The following is a 27,024-nucleotide window of genomic DNA, read 5'->3' on the forward strand; positions in this document are numbered from 1 at the left end:
AGCTCATTTTCTTAATTATCTCTGTTGTCAGGATAGTTCAGAGTGGCAAGGAGAATGGGAGGCTGGCTCTGCCATTGTAGCATACAGTTGCATAAATATCACAAAATGAACTTGTTTTCCCCTTTCCCCTTTGGTTTCTACCACAGTTCCACACAATGCTTGCTGTTATCCAGGGGAATCTGCTATTATTCCAATGCACTTGGGTGTGAAGGGAGTCACAGGGTCTGGCAAAGCAGCCCTCCTCCCTTCCTTACTTGATCTCTTTTACACTGGAGATAATCCCTCCCCCTGCTTGCCTCTGTCCTCATCGATCCAGTTTTGCATTTCTGGAATGTAGCTGGCTGGGTCTCTCCCCATCCTCCTCCTGACCTCTTAATGCTGTTTAATCTTCTTGAAGAAGAAACCTGCCCTATAAAGCAGAGTTCTTCATTCTGCATGTTAGGTGCAGATTATGAATGGAAAAAATGTACAAGTCTGCATAGTTCCTTCACAGCAAATGAACAAAACAGCAAATAAGCTGGCAATTTCAATTTTATGGCCTATGAAAGTTTAATAGCTAGAAGAATCAGCTCAGAAAAGAACTTTGAACTAATCTTTTCACAATCTGATAAGCTGCTTTACTACATGAGTATATTTTCTACTTGTTTCATTATTATTAACATTAGTCCCTGAAATACTAATTCGCCCTAGTTTGCATTGATAATAGAATATGATTGAATCTCTTAAGTAAAGACACACTTGGAAGAATCTTTTATATTCTGTTAGGCTTTACCTTTTGTCACATAAACGGAATAAAATATTCTATTTTCTGGTAAATATAAATAAGCCACAAAAACAAACATACCAAAGCTGACAAAAGACATTCTAATTGTACTAGAAATAATTACAGAGCTGAATAGATCTCCCAGTATATCTTGCTTCTAATGAAATGACACACTTCCCCAACAATGATTTTAGCATCTTATCATCATTTGTTGTTTTAACTCTACCAGACCAGTTGCACTACTGACTAAAAGCTCCAGAGAAGGAATCTTCCCAAATGTACATTTATTTTTAAAAAATCTAGGCTCACCCACATCACCTCCCAAAGACTGATGTGAAGACTGGGCATAGGTAATGATCTTGTATGAACTAGAAGGTTCTTGTAGGAACAGTCAGTGCAGTGTTCGACAGGAGCTGCAAGACTTAATTCTGGTAGAGTGGTAGGAAATAGTATGGAGAGCAGAAACTTCATTAGAATAAAGGTAGGTAAAAGAAAAAAAAAAGTGTGTTATAACAAAAAGGGTGTATAAAAACAAACAAGTATATTTTTTGAAAATAAAGTGTTCTCTTTACTCCCTAAGAGAGCTGCAACTCTGCCAAACATAAGCGTTCTGTTTGACCACGTAGCACCCACAACCTCAGACTGCACAAAGCTACAGGCTCTAATGAAGCCACAGCTATACATAACAGGACACACAATTGCAACAGTTAAAGTGACGGGTCAGTGTGTCCACTGACCTAAGTAAAGTTTTAAACATTTAAAAATCATACAACATTTCTTTTCCTAGCTGTCGTACACAGACATGGTAGGTGTTTTTCCAGTGTACTAGAAGCATAGTAAAAAAACTGTCTTATGAAGGAAAGGGATTCTAAAATACCAGATTTTTATATTAAACCATCTTCCTCCCTTCGCAAAATCACTGATTTTATATGTATGTGTGTGTCCCTTTAGATAATGCAAAAATATACACAGAAGTTCTGAGAAAGGCTGCTGCTCATTAAAAACCCAGCAAGCTATTGTGAAGAGCTGCTTGTGTTACTTGAAAAAGTAACAATCACCATCATTAAAGAGATGCCTACATTTCCCAAATTCTTTGGTTTTTGTCTATAACATATGTAATGTGTATAAATATTCCTTATCCCATTCAAATATTTGGATATTTGAGACTTGTGCCTCTAAAGCTCCCCAAAAAAACAAAGTACTTTATCAGCATAGCTCAGTCTTGTAAAAAGAAAAAAATGAAAATGCCCTACTCCATTTCTTGTTTTGAGGGGCTTAGGGGGAGGGAGCATAAAGGCAGCTAATAAATAGTCATGTTCATTTAGGGTGTAGAGATATTAAAAGCTCCCCAGACAACATACTTCTGGAATCAGACAACATTCAAATGCTATACAGATCAATCAGTAAATGAAAATCACAGAGTGGAAGAGCTCTAAGACTGCTTAACGTTATGCTCTGTGTAGCATCCTTATCATTGTAGCTAGCCAATAATATAACAGTGATGGAAGCAGACATTTGTAGCAAAAACACATGACTTTAGCAGTATTAATGTAAGCTCAGAATCTGAAAAATATACTATGAAAAGACCTGTATTTTGAAAATAAAAAGATAAAATTAAAAAGATAAAAGAACAATAAAGAGAACCAAAATATCTGCAGTCATTAGGACAGCAACCAAAAGGAAAGACCAACAAAAAGCCTAACCAGGTCCAGTATGACAACTGACCTCAAGGGTTCAAGCTGTGGGTCCTGTGACAGTAGACACTAATAGCTGCTTGCGTGTTCAAGGAATGTGTTCAAAACAACCACAGTGACAAAGTACAGTATTATCCACACAGACAAAAGATGACAAATCTAAATACACGTACTCTACCTAAAAAGCGTAAATGCATGCACGGAAGCAAAAGCTACAAATAACTGAGTTACACATTACTTGTATTAATTGTTCCACCCTCTCCTGTTGAACCCACATGTTGGTGGGCTAACAATGCCTGCACTGCCTGGCAGCACTGGGAAAGATCCTAAGGTCAGCTTTGGCAGTGATTGAACATGCATTAAGTATTGAGATGTTTTAAGTAAGTTTTGGTCAGGTTATAAGGCAAAAGGCAGGAAGAAAGCACTCAATAATAAGATATTCACAAAGAATGTTCCTTGTAACACTGTTTCTTCTACTATAATTAACCTCAGTTTTCCCCCAAACAGACAGTAATCTTCAGCACTATATATAATAATTTGTGCATTTCTAGGGGTTTGCAAATTGTTCCCCCCTTCCTCACATTCATGAAACCCTGGTTCCCTGTATCGCTTTTGCTACTTGTTGAGTAGCTGCAATAGTCTCTTATACCCTTAATAAGAATACTTTGTTCAAATCTTTATTTTCTTGTCCTAGGCTATCAGGCTAAAATCCTTCTCATAGTCAAGGAGAGCTTTTCTACAATGTCTTACCATTACAGAATCCACCGTTAAAACAATTTCATAATAAACAGCCCTCTCAAACAATGCCTGATAACCATGCACCAAGATGAGCTACAACGCTACAAAATCTCATACAGTTAGATAATTGCTGCTAAATGTTTTAGAACGATCAGCTGAAGCGCTATACATCCAAAGGCATTTCAAGATATTTTATTGGCATTTTTTGTACCCTAACAACTGCGCATACACAACTGTACTTGGAAAAGCTAGAAACTAACTCACTATATGTTGAGAGATAATGAGTTAAAATTAAAGGTTGCTGCTGGCTTGCCAGCCCATCCCCCTTTAGCTAATCTGTCATGTAATGAAGAGAAGCACCTAGCATAGGACAGCTAGCTGCCGGCTCACTTACAGCGAGCTGATTAAGAATGTTCAACCAACAGCAGACTGCAGACCTTTCCAACGAAAATAAATAGACTGTATGCAAATGTGTTTGTCACTTTGACAGCATGTCTCAATTAAAGCATCTCGCTGCTGTTGGTAGGCTCTCTCACTGCAGTGGTATGGACGAGGCTTACTGCATTACTGATACATAGGGCTTGACCCTAATCCGCATGCATGCATTTTAAAAAAGTCTGCCTTTGCCATATACACCAGCATAATACTAGCAGACACGGAAAGCAAGTGACAATGAGAAAAAAGCCTCTTTCATCCTCTTCAGTTTATAAGAACTGTGAATGCACAAACAGCCCTTATTTCAGAGTTCTTGTGGCTTTTTAATTGTTCCCACCTACTGTATTCAGGCAGAGTTAAAAGTGACACTAAAATCTCTCTCTTTAATCACTAGTTAGAAACCATCTCGCATTTAAACAGTAAATGCTGCTTTTTCCCCTCCCAATAGTCTTAATTTATATTTCATAAACCTGAACACATTTTCCTTTTGAATGAAAGCATGATTTAATTTTCAGTTTGGCACTGGGCTATCAGGAAAAAAGAAATCAAGACAGGATAAAGGGTCTAAGTGAGATAGCCCTACACTGCTAAGTTGGAAGATTTTTTGGAAACTGACATTTGTAACATAATGACAGCAATAAGCATTTAGCAAGCGAGTCTCTCATCATAGCCAGTGTGCGTTTCTTTTGACACAGAGAAAGTGACCATTAAAAAAAAATCTCTTGAATTTAAATTCACAGTTTCCACTTGATAATATATTTCAGAAATTTACCAAAATGTTTGAACCATCCTTCATAAAAATCTAAAGGCAAAACCTGAACATAGATCATAATATTATCAGATTTTTGACTGTTCTAAATGAAATGTCATGTTTTCCTGCCAGAACTAGATGGCTATGTTTCTCCAGTAGCCCCAATTCCTTTCAACTGTATTGGCACAGAAAGTAAGTGAAAAATAAATTGCTACTGCAAATATTTAATTGGAAGAGAATCTGTTAAAAAAAAAAAAAAGCCTCCAAGAACTTACATTTAGCACACTCGAAAAAGTTCTGAAAGAAATGAATCAAATTCTGAAACGATACAGACAACATTGCTCTGAGCAATGATTATATCTTATGCACTTCTACCTAATACCTAAGCAGCCAGTGCAGTTATACTGACTTGTTTCTATTAATAAATACTTATCTGAAAATCTGGCTTGCTTCATATTTTATAATTCCCATTCATTATACCATTGTTTTATAGTCACACTGTGTTTCCTTAGAAGAAATAAAACATTAACTTGTGTTTTCCAATCATAATACTATAAAAACAGACAAAGAGAAAGAAAGGAATGCAAATAAATTATATTATTCTTGAGTAAAGTAATACTGGCAAACTAATAGTAAACAGTTTATGTTGAATTTACTGTGATTATCACGGAAAAGCATTTTCAAAATAAATAGCTCTTAAAAACACACAACTAAAACTCTCAACACTCTTTTGCAAACATGTTGAAAGAAACATTTTAAGAGTAACTAACGTACACAACTTGGTTGTCAATACTGAAATACAGAGTACACAAGCTATTATTTGATTTTTTTTCATTTTAGTTTATTACATTTAATTATCAAAGAACGTTAAAATTCTTTACTAGTTGGATGTTCCATATTGACACTAATGACCTGGCTAGGTAACAGAGAACATTTTAAATGACACATCCTCAATCCTGAGGACTACAGTACCTTGCATACTAAAAAAAATAAAAAAACAACTGTAAAATAGCTTTTTAAAATTGCTATAATAATAATGCCTTTTTCCCCACCCACAATTAACTTGGAATTTATTTTCTTCAAAATCATCATATGAACAAAAGGAATCAGCAAGCCCCAGAAAATCAGGTTTTAGAATCCCATTTATACAGATACAACAATCATAAACCTGTAACAATATCATTCAGTTGCATAAAATAAAGAAACAAATGGTATATTTATTATTATGACTTTTCTCTGAACTATTTCTGCTCTTTCCTGAGCCACACAATTTAAAGAAACCTAACCCCAACACATACCTGACCAAAATGTACTGTGATTGGTCTTCTGTCCTCTCTTAGTTTAGGGTCCTTCTTTTCAACCAATGGAGAAGGTGCTGTCCTTGGTAGAGACTGCTCTGGTGCTGTAGAACACCCATTCTCAGCAACATCCTGTATGGTAGCAAAAGGTGAAAAGCATGGCTCAGAACATTCTCGTTTAAGGGTGGAGTGCACAATGGAGACGCTAGATAACACTAACCATTTTGACGTTAGGAAATAAAAACAAAGAACAGAAAAGGAAAAATCAATAGAATAAAGCATTTTGTTGTACTTTATCAAAGGTTTTGTACACAACCATTCTCTCCTCCAAATACCAATGTTGCATGCAAACAGATACATTCAATAAAATGTCTGACTTAAACATGAAAAAGCCAGGAAATATATACAGTGAACCAAACATTCCTGTTCTAAGAACAAAGTTAACAGAAACCTGGAAACAGTGCTATTCTGTTATTTTGTAAACCTAAATGAAAACAGTAATTCTACTTATGTACTTCACAGAATGATTTGTAATAGAACAATTACTTGTGGAAGTGGCAAGGAGAGATCAAACTCACAGCTTAGTTAGCTTTGTATTTCATCTTTGAGTCTGTGTATACTGAGTATGCCTTCAGGAGATTGTATAAAAACAAACTGCTGCCTAGCTGGATGCTTTTTTGTTTTGTTTTGCTTTGCTTTTGACATTACTCCTCATCTTCAGAAGTAAAGTGACCCATCAACCTAGGTTACAAGACTTGGCAAGTGTATGTATGGTATGTCTAACATAGGTTTTGAAAAAGACAAAGGCATGCAGACATAAGGAATCAGTAAAGCAGAAGAGTTTGAAAGTCAGTTGAGAAACATTCTCTAACGCAGTGGGCCCCAAACCTTAAATCTCTTTGCAACAATGTCAAGGAAATAATGCTTGGTAAATATAGAGAGAAACCTGCACACACTGTAGCTCTGCAAGACTGACCTAAGGTTGGCTGCTGACACAGACATTGCTTTGATTCACTGACCTTTGACATGCCCCCTCAAGTTTCCGTCTTGCTAAGGTACAATAATGAGACATGTAAGCTGATGGCCAATTAGAAATGGTTCCTTTGGACACAGACTGACCTAATGTGTTTAGGTCAAATGAAACAAAAAGCTGGATGGACTTTCTAAGGGGCTTTGTCTGCTCCACAGAGAAGCCAAGAGACCTTTTTAGATCCAGCTGGTAGAGCACTGGTTCACCAATATGGGCATAAGGATCGCGGGGAAATTAACAACTTCTTAAGGACAAACGGAGAGAAAAACTTTTTCCTCCCCTCTCCCTCCACCAGCGGCACAATGCTGCCTTGTCTTTATAAAATACTACAAAGTGCACTGAATTAGTAACAGAGACACCGAACGACTCAATGATGAGAAACACAAGTTTCTGTCAAATTCCTACTTAGGCTCCAGAACAGCAACAGGGAAAACCAAGACAACCAAGGGATCTAGCTTAAACTATGGCAGCAATAGAGTCTCTTCTGAAACGTAACAAAATGAAATAAAAACTTCATTTAAGTATTTCTAGACATGCATAGCCATGTTACACGTACACCAAGCTTCAGACCTGTTCTGCACATACCGAAAATTTGTCTAGCACATTGGAGGACACCTGACCTGTACTGAGCAGGCAACATTCCCAGCACCACTGGAGCTGTAGCCCCAGCCATGGCAATAGACAGCTGGGAATCAACGGAAAGCAAAGCACCTTCCAAAACAGGCAAAATTTTAGAAAAACTTAGAAACATGCAAAAGTATGGGCATAAGAATAGTTGGAAAGGGAGGAGATAAAGATATAAACAGCTTAAGCCACTAAGCAAAATCCCCTAAGATGTTTAACGATCACTGCAAATCCTTGCTGCTTATATTGCTACAGATTTGCTGTATTTCTCTGATGATATAATTGAATAAAAAAAAAAGATAACCTGTTCCTAAACCGTATTTCCATGGTTTGTTAAACAGTCTTTCAAAGAAACTGCAGCAGATTTCAGTCAAAAATCCTTTTATTTTTTATTTTATAAAATATGAGAATTAACTGATTTGACACCTTTATTTTTTCAAAATTCCAAAGAAGCAGACAAATCAACAGCACGGCTTCAGTCATTGAAGCAAAATGTGCTTCACATAAGCTCACTTTGAATCAAATAAAAACAGAAACGTGATTTTAAACGTCCCAAATAAGGGTCTCACGTAGCTTTGCAATGATTCAATGTCAGAGTGTTTGGCAATTCTATAACCAGAAAGTAGACAACTCTCTTTCACAGCCACCTGTGACATACCTGCAGTCCACTAACACACTTTGAATACAGGTATTCAGAAATCAGTGGGAAGTACAAGACAGAAAACCTCAAACAGGAAAGCAGGAGAAACTGATTCTGAACTTCAGTTTCAGTAAAATATCAGGGCTTGCAAATGTCTACTTGTAAGAGCAATTCTTCAGTTTGAGCACCTGAACAACCGAAGCACTACAGAGGCCCATAGCTCAGGATGGCCTTAAAAAAAAAAGCAGTCACCATTCCTAGTACTAACAGAAAAAAAGGGTAGGCATGTGCATGCCATCTGATGGAGAGGATTTCTAGTGAGAAAGCTGCCTCATGTTTCTACGTTGCTTTTGAGAGCACTGTTAGGACTTCCACCTGAAGCTATGCTGTGTAAGTGTACCTGTTTGGCTGGTGCTCATGAGCAGTTCTTTGTACTGCAATGCATCGTTCTGCGCAGGTATGTCCAAAGTCTGACTGCTCAGTTCTGACATGTCCCCAAAGTGGGATTTTGTATAAGCCAGCAAGACATTCCTAAACTACCCGAAGTCATATATACTATTCAAGACAACAAAAAGCATTAGTCCTATTCCTGTCAAAACAGATAGCAAAAAAATGGAAGGTGATAAACATGTTCATTGCTCAAAAAGATTCTCCAGAAATACAAAAACCTAGTAATGCCTCAGGGTCACTTTAATGAAAAGAAAGGATAATCTGAGTATTATTAAACACAAAAAGACCTTTTGCTTGAGGAAAAAAAAATATTTTATTAATTACTGGAAAAAGAGAATGACAACTACCTATCTCCACAACTAACTCCGCATATAGATTGTGCTTCCCCTAACGAATGTCTGTCCAGGAACAGTTTTTGCTACCTATTTATTTTAGAGGAGGAACTTGACAGCATGAGTAAGATGTATTTATGCATATGTAGTTTAAGCTGAATAAGGGTTTCATCAGCTTAAATATGCATTATTAATTTTTCTCAGAACCTTATATAGTGAAATACAAATACCATCTACTAGAAGCACAAGAAACTTATGCCAGAACCTTTGGATGGATTCCTTGGGTTATTTTATAAACCTCTAAATGAGACGTTTCTAGCTGTACTGATAATAAAGCACTGACAACAGCCCATTGATAACAGACATTAACTAGAGCCACACAGAGCTCTAGCAAGTAAAATAATGTTGAATACATTAATGCCAAGTGCCCTACCATTTACACAAATTGTCTTATCCATAAGCTTTCAGTAAGTTACATTCTCCTTACTGAAAGTTGAGGACGGTACTATTCGCATTCCTCCTTCTTCCTAATTCTATGTAGTTAAGCTTCAAACAAGCCAGTAACCAAGTGACTTGACCACCATGGTCCATTTGTGAAATGGAAAAAGCAGCCTTCACAAAAGGGAAAAAAAAAAAAAAAAAAAAAGAATGAAAGAGAGAAAGAACGACAGAAATAAAGAAAAAGAAGAAAAAGGTACTGTAACAGATAAAAAATACAGCTACCATGCTGTATCTATTAACAATTATTTGCTACCACTCATAAGAATCCTCTGAAAACTATTTCTGTTGCTTTGAAATACTGTACCACAAATGAACAAGGGATGGAAATAGAGCCCCATTCAATCTCTACTATCATATTAAAGAAGGACCTTACACACGCCACAGTGACCTCTCAACAGGTCAATCCTGCATTTCCCATTTGCAATTCAAACCCAAGACTGGAGCAGACCAAGGGCAAAATGGGCTCTTGATTATATTTAAGAGGTCATCATTGCTATGCAGAGTTGTAGGAAGCAGACCTCTAGCTTTATTGCATTTTTAAATTCTATCTTGTATAGAAGCTGCGCATATTTGGCAGTGAAAACTGTAAAAAGGATGTTTATATTTGACTTCCTTACCAATGGCCAGCATACTTTTTGTATTAATAATGAGAAATAATATTTTTAAATGCAGTGGACAGTAAGTTCAGTTTAAAAACAACCTTAGGTTATCCACGGAAGATGAAAGACTAGCACCCCAAATTTTACAAAATGATTTAACACCACCAGAATTTCAAACACAAACACTTGCACATGCTGCAAGTAAATACATGAAAAATACAACATTCTTAGTGAATCCTCACCAATTTTCATCTAACAGATTTATCAAATGAGCAGAATATTTAGATTAAAAAAGAATACATGAAGGTGGCCAAAACAGTTTGTTATTTTTATCACCTTAGAGCAACACCTCTTTTTAGATTTATCTTCTTATACTCCACTTAAAATGGAGAACAGAATAGGGCAGAAAAGAACAGACTTACTGAAGAAAGAGAGGTAGAGTAGTATGCATCAACTACTCACAGAAGTCTTTTAAGCTGTTGTGAAAGCATATGTTGAACAAGCATGTTTAAATATCTTATGGAGATGCCATACAGTAAGGCAGGTGAAATTTGGCCATGTTTTTGTAGATGTTATGTGTTTTTAAAAAAGAATGTTTGTTTCTTGAAGGACTAGGGAAACAAAAATAATAGAACAAAACAATGAATGAATGTTTCTCAGCCTTTTATACAAATGTCATGGAATGGCATACAATTATATTAGCGTTTAAAATACAGAAAAACAATCCGGTCATTTCACACACCACCAACTGCTTTAGAAATGAACATGAGAAGGGCAAACATTTTATTATTCATGAAGGTTACGTCCAGAAGTGAAACATGGAATAACATAAAAATTTCCACGCACAAGAAAACCGTTTCATGTTTCTAATTAATATTTTCATGTTACACCCCAAATAGTCACATACAAAGCAGTAAATGTGATAAAATGAAATATAACCAAAAACATCTGAAGCAGTCTTATCTTTCTCAAAAATCTCTAGCAGTTTGCTAGAGTACTTAGTGTGAACAGTATTTGCATTGTACATGCAGTTAACTTCATGAGTTTATAACCTGGTTACAGAACAGTCCCTTCATATTAATATTTTGTGGACATGTGTAGGCAGATTTCTATTGCTGTACTAAAACATTTGCAGTGCTGTCTTAAGATGATGGTTTAGAAATGTAGTGAAAAAATACTGAGATGGCATAGATTAAAAAAAAACACAACTATTATGCAACAAATTGAATAACAATTCTAAATAAGAACTTCACTTATACTAATGAATTAGCTATCTTGTTTTTCTAAAACATACTTGTAGCTCTGCTGCACAAAATAAATAGAATATATGAAATAAACCTATATCAGAATGAACCGTTCATCCATAAAATATGCATCAAAATGACCATGCTTCTGGCTTAAAAGGAGCAACAAGCATTGGGCAAAACTCTCCTCAAACACCATTCAGCATTTTTGGAATTGCACTGTTTACAAACAAAAACAGATTCAAAGAACAACAAATAATTTGAATATTTTTTGCTAAAAAAAATTGGATTTGAAATGAACACCAATTCTAATTTAATTCCTTTGTGCCTAAGCTTTACAGTATATGCTCATGAAATGTATAAATCTTTTTCTCAATGAGGGAGACTATGATATTTTTCATGAGAGATTACTGTAGAAATAACGATATGCAATTTGGAAAAAAGTTCACTGCCATTACAGTAGGAAGGATCTCCCAGTTCACGTAGAGTCCCCACAATGCCCCAACACAATGGACATGAGAGGACCACTCCAAACAGAACACGCAATTTTCTGGCTTTTGTAGGTTTAAGTCAGAACCTTAATGTATTTGAAGACAGTTTTTTTTTGTTTTTTTTTTTTTTTTTCGTCTGTGAATATTTATAACAGTGTGAAAAATCCAGGACAGCTGGTAATGCATTTTGAAGTGTGCTAACAACACTGTATCAAACAGCTTCCTATTGATCACATAATGCTTTTTGTGGCTAAGTATTTCATACGTGGTGCTTATACATTTTGAATAAGAACTTCAAGTACCTTTTGCTTCAAGCGGTTTTTCACTTCTTTTATTCCCATTTTTGCATGATCTTTTGCCTGCATGAAAAATTAATTTAAGTTAAAATCCCCTTCTATTTCCAGCAGTGACAATGCTTGATTTCAGTGCATCAAGATTCACCTTCTCCAGTTACTAAAAATGGCTAGGAAAAAATTTAAACAGGATACTCAAAACATACTGAAACAAATAGAAAGCTAAAATACTACTAATAAAAAATAAGCACACATTCAATTTTTCAGAAATTTTGCTTTCTCCATTTTGATGCCAGAGACATCTTTCTTTTCTTCACATTCTACACCCTCTGTCTTCCACTCTAAGTGTTTATCTTTGCTATGAGTTAACGATCAATAGTCATAGTAAGCCTGCAAAATTCCTCCTTGCAGTATTCTGGATGTCTGTTCCATTTAGTAGAGTCAATCTCATCCTACTCATCTCTCTCAGTTGAAAATGACAGGAAAAAAATGTGAATAGTTGTTCCAATGCTTTTTGTAGCATTATTTCCTAAAATTGGTCTTATAGAAATCCTCACTTGTTTCTATGTTGTTTCATCTTGCACAGCAAAGCTGACAGCCACACATGACAATACAGAAACATACTAGCTGTTTGTTAACAGAACTGAAAACATTTTCATTTAAAGAGCAACTCTGTAAGTCAGAACCTAAATAAGCAGGTATAAGAAATCTCTAGGGAAAATTAATTGACATTTAGAAAAGATGGAACAATTTGGAAAATGAGAGGATTCCCTTATTTCGATGTAGCTGCAAGCAGAGAAACCTGAGGTAACAATGATTTCCAACTGAGTAATGATGAGATGGTAGAGCTGCTTAGTAGAGCATATAGGCACCATTTTCCAGAAATACTTCTATTTAATAAATAGAATGTTTCATCTATACTTACAAAAGAAATCACAAGTTCTCATTCTCTTTTGCATTTCAATTACGTTTAAATTTCAAAATGACTTTTCCATTTAAAATTTAAATAGAAATGAATGAATATTTTAAGTAATTTTGTGAGTCCAATAAAAATGAATTTAAGTCTTGAGTTTCATTTGGAAGGTTAAAACAGAATCATAATTAGACTCTTATCACAGCAGTAAGCCAGTACTTGATACTTACAAACTTATAGACAGTCTTCATGGCAGGGTTAGCCTTGGTCTTTACTGTATTTAAAATGGCTCCACTTCCTTTCTATAATTATAGTAACAATGGAATAAATTTTATTAAAGCTTCTTAAATCAAACAGCAGTCCATTAACACCATTCTTGACTTCAGCAAAGTGATAACCATGTTTATCAGCATAAGTAAGTATTAAAATTGTAAATTAGAAGAAAAAGAACACAATTAACAACATATTTAATCTTTCTATCTGTTTTTCCAGAGGAACTTTGGGTCTGTTTAATACAGAAGTTTTCAAATTAAAAAGCGTTAGTTTCTCCTAATAACAAGAGCACTTGTCCTAGATGTCATCTCATAAGACAGTATTCTATGACTGTTCTACTCACCCTCAAGAGTGTCCAATATATATCACATTAAAATCCTAAACATGTTTAAGAAAAAAGTATCCCACCAAATTAGTATCTGAGGCAGAAAATTCAGTTTCAGGAAACCCTGCACATTCAGTCTGAAAAAATAAGATCTTTTTAAAATTTTCCTTTTAACAATCCCATACCACTATTATGAAAACCATGCTGCCTTTCTAAGATCTAAATAGTTGATAAACGGATAAACTGAGGGAAAAATAAATATGACTACAGTCATAAAGAATTCTAGAAAAACTGAATTGCATGTGGTGAACATGATAGAAGTCATAAGGCAGCAATATGTCATACAGAATAATCTGTTAGTCTAGTTGGTGTTTTATACATCTTCCATAAAATCACTGAATGTTGCCGTGTAGTACCTTATTTGATATATAATGGAGATGGGTAAAATTGAAAGAATAAAATCTTAGAAAATTTTGTTTCCTGATTTCAGTGCAAAATTGAATTTCCAGACATTAGATGCAGAAAAAAAAAAAGTTTCAAGATTTACCACTTATGTAAAAGAACAGTTAATCTTTAACAAAAGTTATGAAATGCCAAATGTAATTACATAGATTTTTATATCAACTGTCACCATTCCAATGATTTTAAAATTACTTGTCATCCTATGCATTTAATATATATAATGTATGTATGTATATTTACCCATCTAACTATATGATGGGATTTTTCACATTCCAATTATAACGTATGGTTACTTCAAAATTATCAAGATAATATTGAACCCAGCTTCTTCTGTAAGGAAAATACTTCCTTTCATAACAAGGACAAAAGGCAAATGAAATGCTGCAAAAAAACAAGTCAGTCACAAAACAAATCAACCTTTCCTACTGACTCATACCCTTAAAAGAGAAATATTTTAGTTTTTGATATATCACATTGATTTAAAAGAGACTTTTAAAATCAGGTGTCAATTATTATCTACAATAACATATTATCCTCTAGAAGTATTTCTGTTTTAATTTATAGGACTAGAGCACTAAACTTAAGTGATACAAAAAAAATCCCATCCAAATAGTGTTGCCTCCATTCAGCACTTCACACCATTTAGCTTTACAAACTGCTTTTTGGTTTATTAATGGTCCCTTTTCTTTACTATTCGAAAGAAAAAAAAACAAAACCACATTATTTTCTGAAAGGACAATTTACTTCTACCTGTCTTTAAGGCAGGTATATAGTGATATTAAAAAATGTGAGAATTCCTATAGTGATTTTTTTAGCGTATTTTTTCTTCTGTTCTTTATTTCACCTGAAGAGTGCATTAGCTTCTCACGGCTAAACTCAAGTTGGTCACAGCTAAACACTGCAGGAAACAGGTTAGTCTTGTTCATGGGGACAGAGGTTAACAGCCATATAGAACTGTTCAACGGTCCAGTAAGAGTTAGAGCATCTGTTGGAAGAATATTGTGTTCTTACCCTTACTGTAGAGAGCCACTGGTGGTACAATTTGTCACTACCTAGACAGAATCACAAGAAAAAAAGTACAAAACAGACTATAATGGTACCAAACGGGAAACAAGATAGATATTCAAAGTGCTAGCACTTAGTGGTTCTAGCAACGTGAATACTACAAATCAGAACAACAATCATTTTAATTTAAACAACAAAACCAAAAACTGATATCTATAGTTTTTCTTTTGCTTGCTGAGAGGAATTTCTATTTTTATCTGAGTTGTCTTTCAGACATTTGAGAATGCTGAGATTTTTAAGTTTGGTAAAAGAAATGTGAGGTGATCCAGGATAAAGCCAAGGTTTTTTCAGTATCCTACACTGCAGGAACTCTCTCAGTTGTACTTCAGCAAGTGGTAAAGATGAGGTTTTGTAAAGCCAAATGAACTTAATTTAAACTACAATACATTACTCAGACAAAGTTCCTTAAAGAGGAAAGAAAAAAATAATTTATGATACTTCAGCCTACAAAGGGATCATTGTTGATTGTTACACAGGTGAACAACCATAATGACCCATTATGTCATGATGTCCCACAACCAGGACAGGCTCTGAAATTACCTGCATATTCTCCGGTATTAATCTCTTCTTCAAAAACATCACTGAAGCCCTCTCCAGAGTTAAGAAGATCCAGGCGGCCATCAATGAACTACAACATCAACGTTAAAAGAGAGCTTAAACATATCCTTTAAATTTCAGAAAGATTTTATTATTCTGCATTTTCAACAGTAAGCACAATATTCTTATCAGGAAGGAATCCCACATAGAATCAAAATACAACAAAACTTGGCAAAATGTTTACCAATTCAAAAAGGTATGCTACTTCATTAAAGAAATATGTTTGTCTATACACGTTTTTCAGATTTTTTGTAGCAGTAATACCACATTTAACAGTAAAATGCTTTCTGTACAAAGTTTGTAGCAGATACATTGGGTCCAGCTATGCTAATATCAAAATAGAGCACAGACATATTTGGAGGGGGAAGAATACATCTCTTAAAATACATAAAGCCTTATCACCTGAACATGAGAAAGGCCAGCAGGCAGGAATTAAGATGCTGCTGACTACATGAATTTTCCTCATTACGTGGCTGACAGATCAAGGCATATAGGAACACAATAACACATAGGAATGTAAAAACAAAAGCAACAACAACAAAAAGAAGTTGTACTGTAAAAGAATCTGCTTCTACATTAGCACAATTAAGACAGTACCTGCTTGAAGAGCTGAAGCTGAATGGCATTCTGAAGAAACTGCCTCATGACAGCAGAACGATGGGACACAAATGTTTCTTCACAAAAAGTGATGGGTTCACCCTGCAAAGTTCAGAGGATTAAGTATTGAAAAAAGCTTTGTCTGAATACATATGAACCCACTGCCCATTTTATTTACTTCCCTTCCAAAATACATAGATAAATAAAACTTATAAAAAGTTCAGTAAACTGCAGTTTATTTTCAGATTTTAATCATGTTACTGAGAAACAGGTTGAAAACTGTGGCAAATTTTGTGTTATCAATATAAAACACATTTGGTTTCTGCATGTTTTGCTAATACAGGTGAACCTTTCATCATCTCAAAAGGTAATTTTACTTAAGGTTCCCAAAATATGACACATGGTCACCCAAATTTTGTGTATTCTGCTCAGCTGCCTCAGTAGACCCAGCCGGTTAACCTGCACAAACAAGTCAGTAACATCTACTCTGTTCTCTCCACAGTTCAGGAAGATTAGACTTTCATATATCGAATTGAGTGAAATTTCCTTTTTTCACAACCTTGTTGGCAAAAGACAGAGATTGCTTTGCAGCTCTACTTTTATCTTATTTTAATGAGTTATGTTAATGCTGAAGTCTGCTGTGCATCTGCCATAAGGGCACAAATTTCCTCCACTCAACAAATACTCAGCATAACAAGGAAATATATTTACTGAATTAAAACCAAGAAAGTAGCAAAGCATGATAAAATTATACTGATGTATAATTGATATGGAGGGTTTTTCATAGCCATATTAAAATGTATTTGGATTTTTCATCTGTTGAGAATTTAGAATCAATATTAGATAGCAAAAAAAACCAAAAACATCTTCTTTAAAAAATGTGTTATCATTTCATTTCTGAAAGCTTTTTATGTATGTTAGAAATACAGCTTACCATTGTGTATGTAAAGTCCAGGTAGCAGGGCCTCTAATATGACTGCTCAAAACCCCATGCCACAGCATTACCTGAGAGCATTGTTTTTTTCCCCACAAGATTCGGAAGGAAGCCACCCTGTGGCCACCTAACTATCTTGCCATTATAGCCAAATGGTGCAAGCACTTGTATCAGTCTTTAATGCAATTTATGAGGAAAGTGAAGAAGCTATTTGGTTTCAAATAATCATACTATAATAATAATTTTTTCCTGACCTATGGTGAATTGGACCACCAGAATCACCAGGATGGTACATCATATATCTCACTCCTAATCCAGCAGTCAACAAATTGTCACAGATTGTTCTTCACAGGAGGAAAAAGATCCATCTTCATTGATAGCCTAAAAACCTGTGCACAGGTTGGGTGCTTTTCCATAAGAGGAGTCACTCTTTTAGGGCAGTTCACCTTTTCCTGGGGCCAAAGAATTTCCATGATTTTGAAAAAGAAAGGAGACTCCTTATGTGACAACTACAGCATTTGTCCCATGACCAAACACTGGAAAGAACCATGCTCTGCCAAGCAGAAGCTTCCTCTGCTCTCCTGTACATCTAAGCACAGTGACACCAGCTTCTCCCCATTCATTTGAGCTCCGTACTGCTCCTACAAACGCACACGTGGCAGTTGAGGGACTGCAGTATTATTAGTGTGTTAATACACTTCCTTCCCTAAAGTACTAATGATTGAGATTCTTCATTAGGTTGATTAGACCTTTTGACTTCTTAAGAGCCAAATCAGGCTCAACTGCTGCTGGATGACAGGAAAAACTTTTATCATCAAGGTCAAGCGTGAGCTTTTCAGCTTACAATGCATTAGTACCCTCCATCCTCCATGACCCCCACAAGGGTGAACACACTGTTGCTAACCCCCATCCACAGCTTCATTACAAAAAGACAAGGTGGACAATAAGACCATTTTCTTGACAGATTTAGTTAACTGCAAATTATGAAGCTAATCAGCTCTGCTTTTACTGACAAATGACATTATATGAGAGGGGACACCGAGAATCACAGATATTTTGTGAAATCAATGGTCTTGCTCACACATAAAACAATTACAATGATGTCCTAATAAACCCATCAACTCCTAGATCTGCTATCTCCAACAATTAGAATTTAGGCCTTGATTTATCAACACCTTAAATTTTCATTTTTCTTCTCTCCAACTATAACTGCATAATCGAAGCTAAGCTATGGCATCGCAAATGCTTTAAATGTTTGCACAACGCTACCCAGTGAGGAAACCAATTTGATCTGCAATATTGGATACTACAAATATATATATATAATATATATATATCTCAAGTATATCCCAAAAAATAATATTTTTTTTAAATACATACGTTCACACATTTCAAAGAACTATTATCAGCAATCTAGCAATCTTAAAACAAGAAAAGAAACTGTAAGATTAGGATTTCAGACTCCCAGACGCATTGAAAAAATAGGTGAAAATCTCCCTTTATATGAATATTTTATATTCATATGGCATAATGAAGTTCATCAGGGCAGTGCTGCTAGCTCATGACCCCTAAAAAGCTGAAAAGTTTCAGCCCACATCTGATCTGTTGCCAGCCCTATTTTTAAATTGGAATTCTGTTACATTCTAAAATAATGCTTAAAATCTACTAAAATCAGCAAGTGAAAAATGAAAGAAGGCTAGGACTTATTTAAGTCTGTCCGATAGTTACATGAAACCTGCTGTTACATATTTATAAAAGCCACAAAAGCCTGATGCTGATCAACTAAGCTGTAAAAAATTTCATGAACCCCCAAACTTTCAGGAAAACCACTTTTCCTCAGAAAGCAAAACTTTCTTTCAGAAGAAGTTACAGGAACTCGTGCAGATAGCTGCTGCCAGTGAGAGAAGTACCATGTCTGAATTGTCTGATTTATCATACTGGCAGAGCAGCCAGCTATCTGGCTATGGCAATAACTCTCACAGTGAATATAAAAGACTAAAAAAACGTGGGACAGCAAAGACAGCACAGGTTAGAGAAGGACTTGGAGGAGGGGACAAAGGCAAACAAAAACGATACTTCTAGAGAAACACACAGGTGATCAGGTAAGTCATGGGCATCTTGACACTCCTGACTCTCATACAACAGAACGGACACCCAAGTGCGCATCAGGACGATGGGGCTTTAAAGACAGCATGTGACTGCTGGGGAAAATATGAACATAACGAAGACAAGGTTTAAATTAGGTCAACAGTGAGAGTCTCTTACACAAGCAACGATTTTTAAAGCTCAATTCTAAAGGTAAAAAAAATAAATAAATAAAATACTGAAGACTTTGTTTAGACAGCCCAGAAGTTATGCCTTGGAAGATACATGCAATCTCTTCTGCATTATCATGGTCAGCATGTGGTGCAGAGTAATGAATTTTGTGCTGCTGTATGCATGCCTTTAAACCATGTAGGTGCTCTTTCAAAACCTCTCTAATAAATACACAACCCATTAGAGCTGCTCTGTAAACTAGCCATGAAATGAAAAAATGTGGGTGGAATTTAAAGGTGCAGAACAAGTTGACAATCTGACAGTCTACAAGCTATAACTCTAGTGTCAGTATACTGTGCAGCCAAACCCCAAACATACAGCACGAACAATGATGTGTAGGAGATTCATGTATCACTATTACTAACTAGAGGTTGCAAATAACCACATCCTTTACTAAATTGGTTGTGTAGCAAGTGACAAAGTAAAGCCTGTAGAGATATTCTAGGAATAATCATTCTTAATTCCATCCAGCATTATAATAAAACTAAGATACAAGAACGATGCCACTGATCTGGACATATATGTCAACGTCAGATGCAACAGCAACCAGAGGCAAGCAACTGCTCCGCAGACCTTTCAAGAATTGTGATTACAATGTCAAGGAAAGATTAGCTCATCACAGCTGAAGAAGGATGATCAGTCAGCCAGCAGGATTCCATAAAGAAAATCTGAAATTGGTGACAGACACCTGATAGGACACCAGCTCATTCAGCTTGCATTTGCAACGACAAATAACCTCCCGTAACTAGGACATCCGTTCAGCATAGGAAAGCTCTTTGCATCTGCCTCAGTCATAATGGAATCAAGAAAGCACAGATCAAACACTCTGCATTAAGCAAATGGTACCAGAGCTTTATTAGCATTTCAAGATGCTGCTCAGGAACAAAGAAATCACGTGCTCAGAGATTTGACCACACTTCTTCTAAAGAAAAGTAAATTAAGAGTCTGTTCAAAAAGAGACCAGTTTACCAGGTCTGATAAATTAGGATTTCTAGGCATAATCATGAAAAGTATTTCAAAATCATGTATTTACCAATGCAGACTGTACTGTTCAAACACTTACTGTCTCATGTAAATGCCCACTTCTATCACCAGTCCAATTTGGGGCTTTTTATCATGTTCCTCACTAGAGCATGTAACCACTGGTAGAATACATCAAGAGTGAACATCTTTATTTTTTTTTTTTCTTAATAGTATTTGCAGTATATATACTATAAATCTTATTAAAAGATCCAACAAAATGATACATTGCCCTAAATTCCCAACCTTTACAGTTGCTGGTGAATTGGAATTTCTCTCTGACATCTGCCATTCTTCTGCATGTTATCTGGTAACTCCTGTAATAATCTGTAATAATATCACTAAAGGACAAAAAAAAGGGAAATGATGACAGCAAGTCAATCAAATCGCTGACACCAATCATAACACATAATCATGTTAACAACTCCTCCAAAATGTCATATGTCAGAACTTTCCTTTTACCTGTGCTGTGGATCATGGGTATATGCACCTACAGCAACAGCATTGCCATTACAGCAGTTTGGGAGCTTTATTTTATAAAACAACCCTCGGCAGACAACTCAGGAGAGGCTGGGAGACAGAGAAGTTCTGCAGTGCATGAAATAACAGTGTTCTTCGCCATGCTCCTAACTTGGACTGAAGTAAATAGCCACAGAAGCGTTGTTTTTTTGTTGTTGTTTTTGTTTTTTTCTCCTGATTGTACTACAAAGAAGTAGAACTCACCTTGCACTAACAGAAAGAAACAAGAAAAACTTGCAGGGACATAGAGGGCTATTTTGCTTTTCTGTAATGCTGAGGTGACAAGAACACACACCTCCTTTTGAAAAGCAGCAGTGATCTAGTTTTCACATGTAGATTTGACCTCAAGTATTTTCAAAATTCTCACACAATTCCCTTTACAAAACTAGGTACCAACTGGAGCTCTGAGACAGTGTAGAAAAAAGTAGACTCATATCAACAAATGCATTCTTAGCAAAACTCAAATAAGAGTAAAGCATCTGCAGGAAGGACACAAATGTGTATCCTACAACCACTGAAGACATCATTATTATTTACCAGCAGGTTGCCAACTAGGATGAAGCACGTTTAAACATACAATTCAATTTCAAATATAAAAATATAATATGCAGATATTCAATCTTCATCAAAATCTCATTTAACACTATAATTTAGAACTCTGTGGCCAAGAGGGCTTATGTTCTTGCTAAAATTGTTACAGTATTATCATCATGCAATGCATTATTAAGCTGTAATCAATTCTACAGCACCAAAATACCTTCAGATCCAAAAATGTTAGGTGTATTAAAATTACTATGAAACCTTTATATTAAGGATACAGAATAAGATTTATTTGTATTACAATGTTGTAAGAAAAACAATTCAGATACTGATAGATGCAGCAGAAGTCCAATGACAACCCTTTATACATTACTTCAGCCCATAAATTCCAACACCACTAAGGGATCCGGCACATGTTGAACTAAAACCAATCTTAAATAAAAGATGAAACTAACAAAATGTGTCATTGGAAAAAATAAATAAATCACATAGCAACATTCCGCTTCTCCTTTTGACCCCTTTTAATTTATTAAGATACTTGGTATTTCATCTTGGATGGAGTACAATGATACGTGCTTCTATTCACAAACTATAAAACGACTTTCCTGTAACAGAGCAAGCTATTTTTCTAAGTGTTTATATAGGCTTGCCTCCCCTGATTTCTGAATCCCCTCCACCAGCCTGCCATTCTCTCTCCCCAAGCAACAAATACAGCCTCATGCCTCCAGAACTTAAGCAACAAACCTGGAAGACAAAGTGCAAAGATGCCAGCAATAAAGCATTTAGTGCTGGGGGGTGGGGAGGAGGGTGGGGGGAGAATCACCATTTCACAGATCAAGAATAGAGGCAAGAAAATAATAAGTAACTTGCATGTGGTCACAAAAGTCTCTGGCAGAGGCAGGGAAAAGAACCGAAATTTCTTTAATCCCTGTTCAGTACCTTAAATACAAGGCTATTCTTCCTCTTCCTACTTGATATTGTGTCAATGCATGAGTGTAGGTGTTGAAAGACTAACAAAAGAAAAGTAATAGTATGGTATTACGAGCTGAGAAACCTAATCTTTATCAGATACAGCAAATCTCTATGATGCTGCCTGCACCAGGAACTCTCTCTTTGTCCTGAATACGCTTTAAATTACTGGTATAATGTGTACTGTATATTGTTCCACTCTTATATTTATTCCACAAAAACCCCTGTGGCCTGCATGCGATTTTATCATTAGCTGGCAAGGTAATTTCGGGGCCTAGTTCTGCAATCACTCCATGAGCAGTACTCCCATTGAAGCTTGAAGCTAGTATGTTCTGCATGCAAAGCGGCTACCAATTCAGATTCCCTATAATAAAGAAGTCTTTTACTATTTTAACTATTACAGAACATTAGTGACAATACAAAAAAGGAGAAAAATTACAGAGCAATTCTTTACATGAGTTATTTTATACTATGACAAAATACAGAAGTCAGTCTACACGAAGTATTTCCCATGAGATACACGATGAGCTTTTTTTTCTTTGTTTCATTTCCAATACGATAATAAATATATCATTTAAAAAAAGAATCTCTGCAAAGATAATAAATGACTGGTCATGATTAAGATGTATTCAATACACCTAGAGGTCACAAATGATCATATTTTGATTTCTTAGATACACACAAAAAGCTGAAACTCATCCAAAACAGTAAAGCTTCCAGGATTCACCCACTAAAACATGATGAAAATATGTTTTTGTGCACAATGCATTTTACTCCTTTGTATGATGATCACCAAAACCACACTGAACCAAATTGCTCTTTTGAAGACGGAAATACCTTGATATGCAGCTAATATAGATGCAGAAATATAATAAAAATTAACCTCAGTAATGCAGTGTAAAATAGAAGCTTTAGTCATAAAGATAGGCCAAGCAAATCCTGCTCTCAGCTCAGTAACAACAAAACCACCTCTCTATAAGTACAATGGATATAATGGAATTGAATTTTAATTTTCATTGAGTTAGCAAGATCTAGTCTCTGGTAGATATACGAATGCACAAGATATAAGATAACATGACACGTTATGTCACCTCCTTCATAAAGCATCTGGCCAAGTAAATGCTATGACTATAACAGACCTCGCTGAGGTTTGATTTGTCATCATGGTATGCCACTTGATAATTTGGTGCAGAAACCTCAACTACTGCCATGAAAAAACACAGCTAGAAAAGGAATCTGTCATGTCCCCCAAGACGGGGTAATCAAAGGTACTGGATTAGCAATGCAGGAAAAAGGTCAATGATTAACACATAAATTAATACACATGTATGCTTGCTATGTTGCTTATCGTATAAGTGGGATTATAAAGCAGTAGCTTATGTCATTAGACTCTTAAAAATGCAACAGCATCTCTTCTTGGGAACAAGTGGAACTTAGGCCCTGCCAGACCACTAACACTACTGCAGGATCCTCAAAGTATCAGTCTATTTCATGTCCACAAAAAAAAGGCCCAGAAACAACTAAGGCAACCAATCCACAACAGCTCAAGATGCTTCTCTTCACAGGTGGAAAAGAGCAAAGTAAAACATTCTCTTTTAAAGTGAATGAGAACTCTTTATTTTCATTTTACCATTTATTTACTCTTGGTTTGTCACAGCGAGGCTCTGCCTTTACCATGTGAGAAGGCAAGACAGACTTAGAGAAAAAGCCATACTAGTACAATCACAAAAGGTGTGCTGCTTTTCTGTTACTTGTAACAGGGCTCCTCTATCATTCGTACTAAATGAAGCCCTTTCCCCCAAATAACAAAAGGTTGAAGATCCTGCCAAATTAGAAAGTTCCATTTTTGGTTAATTAGAATTGATTTTGTTTCCTTGGGCTCTCCCCTCCATCCCACTTCCTGCAGTTTTTATTCAAATGCTTTGAAAATTAAAACCAAAACAAACCAGCTTCTGAGACAGAGCAGCGTGTAATGCCAACACTCACTGCAGGACAGGGAAGCTGTCTCAGCTCTCCAATTGTTTCCTGATAGTCATAAAGAGAAAGTTGCATCCAGCGTGAGGATGACAAAAGCAGATTTTTCCTTTCACCACTCCCCCCGAGGTTTTCCTCAATCCATGATGAAGCAACCGAGGGGAATTTGTTCTGCGTAACTGCAAACCTACAGCTTGCGCAGCGCAGCCCAGTTTTGCAGCAAGTGTCATTATTTAGTGTTTGGCCACGGCTCCTCCCGACTCCCATTATATTAGCTACGCATTTTTGACATGGAAACCATGCAAAATTTCTGAAGTCTTTTGTGAAGGGAAAAATGCCATCTAATTAGACCACATGTGCAGAGAAGCATCTGGCTCGGAGCACAGCAGCTTACGCAGTTCCTTGAGTTGTCGTGGAGACAGCCGCATGACCGCTCGGAGCTGGAACTCGGGGGCACAGCTCCAGATGCACTTCTAACGTGTTCTGACAGAGAGCAGATGGGCAGCTATTTCCTGGGCCAAAACCGCCAACTTCGCTCCCCTCCAGACCCACATGGCCTTGATGATAATTTTGATTTTGTAAAAGCCCTTCTCACCTGCCCTGGAACCTCAGGCTTTCTCACCTAGGAAACAGGACTAAGCCTGCCAAGGTTTCCGCCAGAAGGCTCCACAAACTTCGGTCCCATTCACGTAACAGTTATAAGAAGAACTAACAATTGATGAAACATCACCCAAATATTTGTGTTTTGCATATAATCATTCATTGTGATGCTTTATTTTGGCATTCAATTCAAATTGCATTCATGAAAAGAAGCCCATGAATTTCTGCAGCTCACGCACTGCAGAACAGCACGCCTGGCTGGGGAGGCCTAATGCTATTTTCATTACTAACAAAGTAAAACAAATTTTTCCACATGCTCATAAGAAGAGCTAATAATAGCATCCATTATCGTGGTGACCTCACAGCTCTAAGACCCTATTTTCAGTTTCTTAATAGTCTTTCAACTGTATGAATTTACGCTTCATGTTCCAGATTCCTTTTTAACCTTAACGATTTAGTTTAAATTAGCTCAGCACTCTGCTAGGAATACCTTCTAGGCAAAGGCAGTTGACTAAAACATCGCAGTTTCTCAACTGAAAAGCTCTGCCACTCCAGGCCAGCACTGGGAAGGCACACTATCTTCTATTCACTTTAGAAGACGGATTTCTAGGAAAAAAAATTCCTTGGCTCAAACTCCCTCAGAAAGAACCACAAGTTGTTACTACAGCTGCCTGCAGAATCTGCGCATCTTAAAACATGAGATTTTCTTTGCAATTGCTTCATCTGCTGAACGGCTGCTGCAATGACAGGCCAGAAGCTGAGAAAGCCACGACAATGAGCATGGAGCAGCAGTACAACACTCACTGCCCGCATGTCCCAGCTTCACGGGAGCTGAACACTGCCGCAGGCCTGGACTAAACTCTTTCCTGGTGCCACCAAGTATCTACGTGATGGATGCTAGACATTTTCACAGCAGGCATTTCCTGCTAAAAATCCAGGAAAGATTGCTGCTAAGGAAAAAGTTACTAACTAGCTGAAATATTTGCACTGAGAAATTAGCATTTTGAACTTCCCCTATTAAAACCTCGAATGAAGCGCCAACTTGAGCTGCCTTTTGAGCACCTAATAAACATAGATGCAGATTTGCTCTACATGGGCATAACTGCTTTGACCCAAACACACATATAACAAGACGTTACATAGCTATTTTAGCATTAAAACAAACAAGAAAACAAAAGCTATTAAATTTTAAGAATGTAAACACTACAATTTAGCAGACATTTACCAATAATTGCTATAGCTACAAATCACACCAGAACACTTTATTAGCACATAGAAGTCATTGTCTGCTAAACCAATTGATTTGTGTATGTGCTTTTTGCCTCCAATGTTTTAATTTTAGCACTGTAAAATAGATTCCTCCACCTGCAAAAGTTGAACATCTACAGAATGAAAGTTGTTTAACAGTGTTAGCTCTGGTAACACAGGATCTGACATTCAACAGCAATTCAAACTCATTTTCAGGATTCACCAAAATACTCAAAAACTTCTAAAAAAACATTTTTGTCACATACGCCTCTCCTCTGTCCCCAAATGCTCACAATATACCCCACTTTATCAAGTATGAAATCTCTGAGTGCTTAGATTTACACTGTACATAAACACTTTTAAAGCTTAAAAACAATTCCTATGGTGCTAAAGAGTTAATACTTTGTAGCATGGTCACTGTAAACAAGCACAATTTCAGCTAAGCAATATTGCTGTCAGAGACACAAGGCTTTGCAGGTGTGGGCAATAATTAAAGGTTTCAGCACATCTACCTGGGTGAGGTATTTTTGCCTACTATTCCAAGGAGAAAGCCCTCTCTGTGGAGAGCAGAAGAGCTCATTAATGAGGCTAATTAGGTGTAAAGGGGGTAGAGTCTGGCATCAGCTGCAGCTTATAGTAGCTAATCATTAAGCTCTGTAATCTCTACCCCAGAACAGCAGATGATCATGTTCCTAGGTGACTGATGTTGCTAAGAAAATTTTCAGCACCTGAGTACCTGACCAAATACTTTTTGGTGATGCTAAAAATTCCCTTAACCCTCTGCATGCC

The 27,024-nt window shown here is 36.3% G+C and overlaps 1 protein-coding gene across 12 annotated transcripts in view; it reads right to left on the reverse strand.

The window, feature by feature from the left end:
* Positions 1–27,024, reverse strand: part of DENND1A (DENN domain containing 1A) — a 191,663-nt gene that overhangs the window by 29,015 nt on the left and 135,624 nt on the right. For all 12 annotated transcript variants that reach the window (XR_011089171.1, XR_011089169.1, XR_011089170.1 and 9 more), the window contains 6 exons: positions 16,116–16,217; positions 15,462–15,549; positions 14,868–14,908; positions 13,027–13,098; positions 11,893–11,949; positions 5,680–5,811 (listed from right to left, as the gene is read on the reverse strand). Coding sequence is in view for 9 of the 12 variants with exons in the window: in XM_068657021.1 (XP_068513122.1) it covers positions 5,680–5,811; positions 11,893–11,949; positions 13,027–13,098; positions 14,868–14,908; positions 15,462–15,549; positions 16,116–16,217 (492 nt within the window). In the remaining 3 variants the exon portion in view is untranslated. The remainder of the gene's footprint in view (positions 1–5,679; positions 5,812–11,892; positions 11,950–13,026; positions 13,099–14,867; positions 14,909–15,461; positions 15,550–16,115; positions 16,218–27,024) is intronic.

Source organism: Anas acuta, chromosome 20, assembly GCF_963932015.1.
Source record: "Anas acuta chromosome 20, bAnaAcu1.1, whole genome shotgun sequence".
NCBI classification, from domain to species: Eukaryota; Metazoa; Chordata; class Aves; order Anseriformes; family Anatidae; genus Anas; species Anas acuta.